Raw genomic sequence first — 3,432 nt, 5'->3', positions numbered from 1 at the left:
AAGTATTATAACTATGCTGGATCCATAAAAAAAATAATTAAAAGCACAAAATGAGAGATGTCCTACGAGATTTGTTTTCTTTTCTTTTTAATTGTTATTATCAATTAATATCACCTTCACAAATCTCCATTATGGACCATCAAATTAAATTGAAGCCATTAATTTTCTGATCTCCATTAAGGACAGTCAGATTAAATTGAAGCCATTAATTTTCTGATCTCCATTAAGGACAGTCAGATTAAATTGAAGCCATTAATTTTCTGATTCACCTTGCAACCTCCACTAGTTATGAAGATGTGTTGACAAGTTGGAAACTAAGTAAACTGGAACACAGGAAAAAGAATGACGAGACAGAATTCCCTTTCAGCCGAAAAAAGTAAAAGGAGAAAACTTGAAAAGGGGGGAAAAGATACGGAACCTCTTAAATGCCCCCAAGAGGAAAAAAATAAAGATAATAAAAGAATTTAAAGAACCATGAAGGAAACACATTTCTTTTCATGGAATAGTACTATGCTCCTTGAAGCCAGAAGTGGAAGTTACTTTTATATTAATAAAAAAATATATTTGCAGGTTGATCAACTTCCTGTGAGAATAACTTGTTTAATGTTCATGACCAATGAACAGCCGAAAACAGTTACTTAGTATTTGCTTGGAAGCTGAAACAGAGTCCACTAAAACACGCATGCTTGCCATTTCTTCTTCACTACTCCATAGTAAAGAGAAAAAGAAACTGTGAAAACCTGTGTAATCTAAATTAACAGAATAAATTATAAGCAAAAACTTTTTTGTTTTTCTCCATTAATTGATTCCTTATGTCATTTCTTACAGAAATACAGCACAGATCAGAATAACTGAATTACAGTTAGAGCTAGGAAGATTAATATAATTATAATTTTTTTATAACATTACATAAATAATAATATAGACTATAGAGTAACCATATTAGCTGATTTGCAGAAACCATATATGAAAATCATCATAAAAAATATATTTGGGCACCAAAATTTTTCAATTTTTTCAACCTGTCTTCATCACCTAATGGATTTTGACGAATTCTGCATCGGAAACAGCAGAGTTCTCGATTTGGCTAGCATCGTCTTCGTCAATAGGAGCAGGGAGGTTGAGATCTATGAAACTGTTTCCAAACTTTGCGGAACTTGACGGAAGTGTTGTTGCGATTGCAGCTGCAGTTGCTGCTGAGCCAGTAACATGGGTTCTCTTGTGTCCCCCAAGCGCTTGACCCGAAGCAAAGACTCTGAAACAAACGGGGCACTCGTGAGTTTTCTTTTCCACAACAACACATGTTCCACTCTTCTTCTTGTTGTGTTCAAGTTCTTGTTCTCTACCACCACCGTTCACTTTGATCTTCTTGTGACTGGCTCGGTGACCCCCCAATGCTTGGTAGGATCGGAACACCTTGTTGCAGGTGTCGCATTTGTACCGTCCTCGTACACGGTTCTTGCACTGTTTCGATGTTTCTTGAGACTCCTCGCTCTCCTCGAAGGCTTCTTCGTCGTCTTCGTCTTCCTCGTCTTCTTCATCATCTTCTTCTTCTTGATCCTCCACCTCGTATTGATTTTCCCTTTCCGCAAATCGGCAGGGTTGATCTTGATCCCTCTGTCGCTTCCATTTGTCCCTCGACAGCATCATGAGACAAAATGCCACGTCTTCCTCGGTGGTGGCATCGGAGACAGAGCTCGCAGGGTCGTGGTCCACCCACGATTCTGTCTTGCACTTCTTTGTGGATTCATGTTCGAATCCGAGACCTTTCTTTCTTACGCTGCTGTTGGTGGTATCATTATTATAATAATTGTCATTATTATTCCAAGGCCTTTTGGATATTCTACGAGTTGGGTTGTTTTTTGATGACTCGGACTCGCTCTCTCTGTCGTGGAGGATCACGGAGCCAGTGTCTGCTGCTGTTGCGAACGAAAATTCAGGATCCACGAGGCGAATGCTTCGCTTGGGATTCTCTCTGAGATCATAACATAGAGTCTTTTCATCATCCTCATCCTCTTCGTCTGAAGAAGACGATGACGATGATGAAGCTGACTCAGCTTCGAAGCTGAGTTGGATCGTTCGCGATGAGGCTAATTCTTCGGGCTTTGAGATAGGAAGGTTCATCATGTGAGACCTCATGTGACCCCCCAATGCTCTTCCATTGGCGAAGCTTCTGAAGCAAAGCTTGCACTTGTGTCTATCCATCGCGAATCAACGAAACAAATGGAAGGAGTTCAAGAGAGTGTTGGCATTTTGGTGAATTGCGTTTTTGTTCTTGTTCTTGTTGTGGTGCTTTGTGAGAGGAACGGATCAGAGTGCGATCTATGAGAGGGAGTAGGTGACAAGCATTCCTCCACCGATAGATATAAAAAAATATGGAAGAAATAAAAAGTCAAAAGGGAATAGAAAAATTAAAAATGGGGTTTTCTTAATTACTTCTTGTTTTACGGAAACCGTAAAAAGAATTGAAAATTGAATTTATTGAGTTTTAATTGAAGATGTGCATGCATCAAGTGAGAGAAAGAAAGAACATGTAACATGCCAGACTTGCCCGTTTCTGTATTTATTCCCCACTCAATCCTCCTTTTTTCTTTAATTCATTTGCAAACTCCCTTTTTTCATTGCCCAAGGTACCCTTTTCCTCCACATCAAGAAACTTACCAAAATTGAAGGAAGACATCTTTAATAAAAATGACATTATCCGATTTTCTATCATATGATCAATTTTCTCTGTTTTCTAATTTGAAAAAACTTATAATTTTTTTAGTTTCATAATGGTCGGCATTAAAAAAAAAATATCTTTAGAGTCTCATTTATAGTAGTGATTATAAAGCTACATTGTTAATGTAAACTTTTTAAAATATGTACTTAGAACCTATTTGTATGATTTCAAGACAATTTTATAAAAATGAATAAATTTTCATATATAATAAATTATGATCGTGTCGTACTCATCACAGTCGATGAATTATTTATTCTTTTTTTTTTAATATGAAAGGGTAATTTTGAAAATTAACACCGATTTTAAAGGAAAATCATGGGGATCCTTGTTGCAATAACGAAGCAGAATAAAATCGCGAAGAGGACCTTCATCCATGACAGATAAAATGACCTCGTTCATTTTGAACGTCACTGAGCTGTGACATTCAACTGAGACATAAACTACAACTGTCGAAAGGAAAAGTTACACGTAACTCACATCACCCACATGTCCTTTTAATAGCGAATGATTTTTGCAACTACTGATTTATGCTACTGTTTTTCGGAGATTCACCTTTATTAGTTTATTTAAATTAAAAAGTTAATCTTTATTTTTATTATTAACAATAGGGAGCTCTTTGTATTTTTCACGAAAGAAAATTAGGTAAGTTGAATCCAAAAAATAACCAGGGAGTTCTAATTCTGTTACTTTTGTGCCGGTGATCTCTAGCC

General features: G+C 36.7%; 1 protein-coding gene across 1 annotated transcript; it reads right to left on the bottom strand.

Moving 5' to 3' along the window:
- Window positions 1–770: 770 nt before the first annotated feature.
- LOC100799313 (zinc finger protein ZAT9) lies at window positions 771–2,531 on the bottom strand. The gene has a single exon (XM_003517923.5). The coding sequence runs from the start codon at window positions 2,203–2,205 to the stop codon at window positions 1,036–1,038; it is 1,170 nt and encodes a 389-aa protein (XP_003517971.1). The 5' UTR covers window positions 2,206–2,531; the 3' UTR covers window positions 771–1,035.
- Between the last annotated feature and the right edge of the window lie 901 nt (window positions 2,532–3,432).

Source organism: Glycine max, chromosome 1 (genome assembly GCF_000004515.6).
Source record: "Glycine max cultivar Williams 82 chromosome 1, Glycine_max_v4.0, whole genome shotgun sequence".
Lineage (NCBI taxonomy): Eukaryota > Viridiplantae > Streptophyta > Magnoliopsida > Fabales > Fabaceae > Glycine > Glycine max.
The sequence above is the reverse complement of the archived record's forward strand: the minus strand, read 5'-3'. Positions and strand labels throughout refer to the sequence as shown.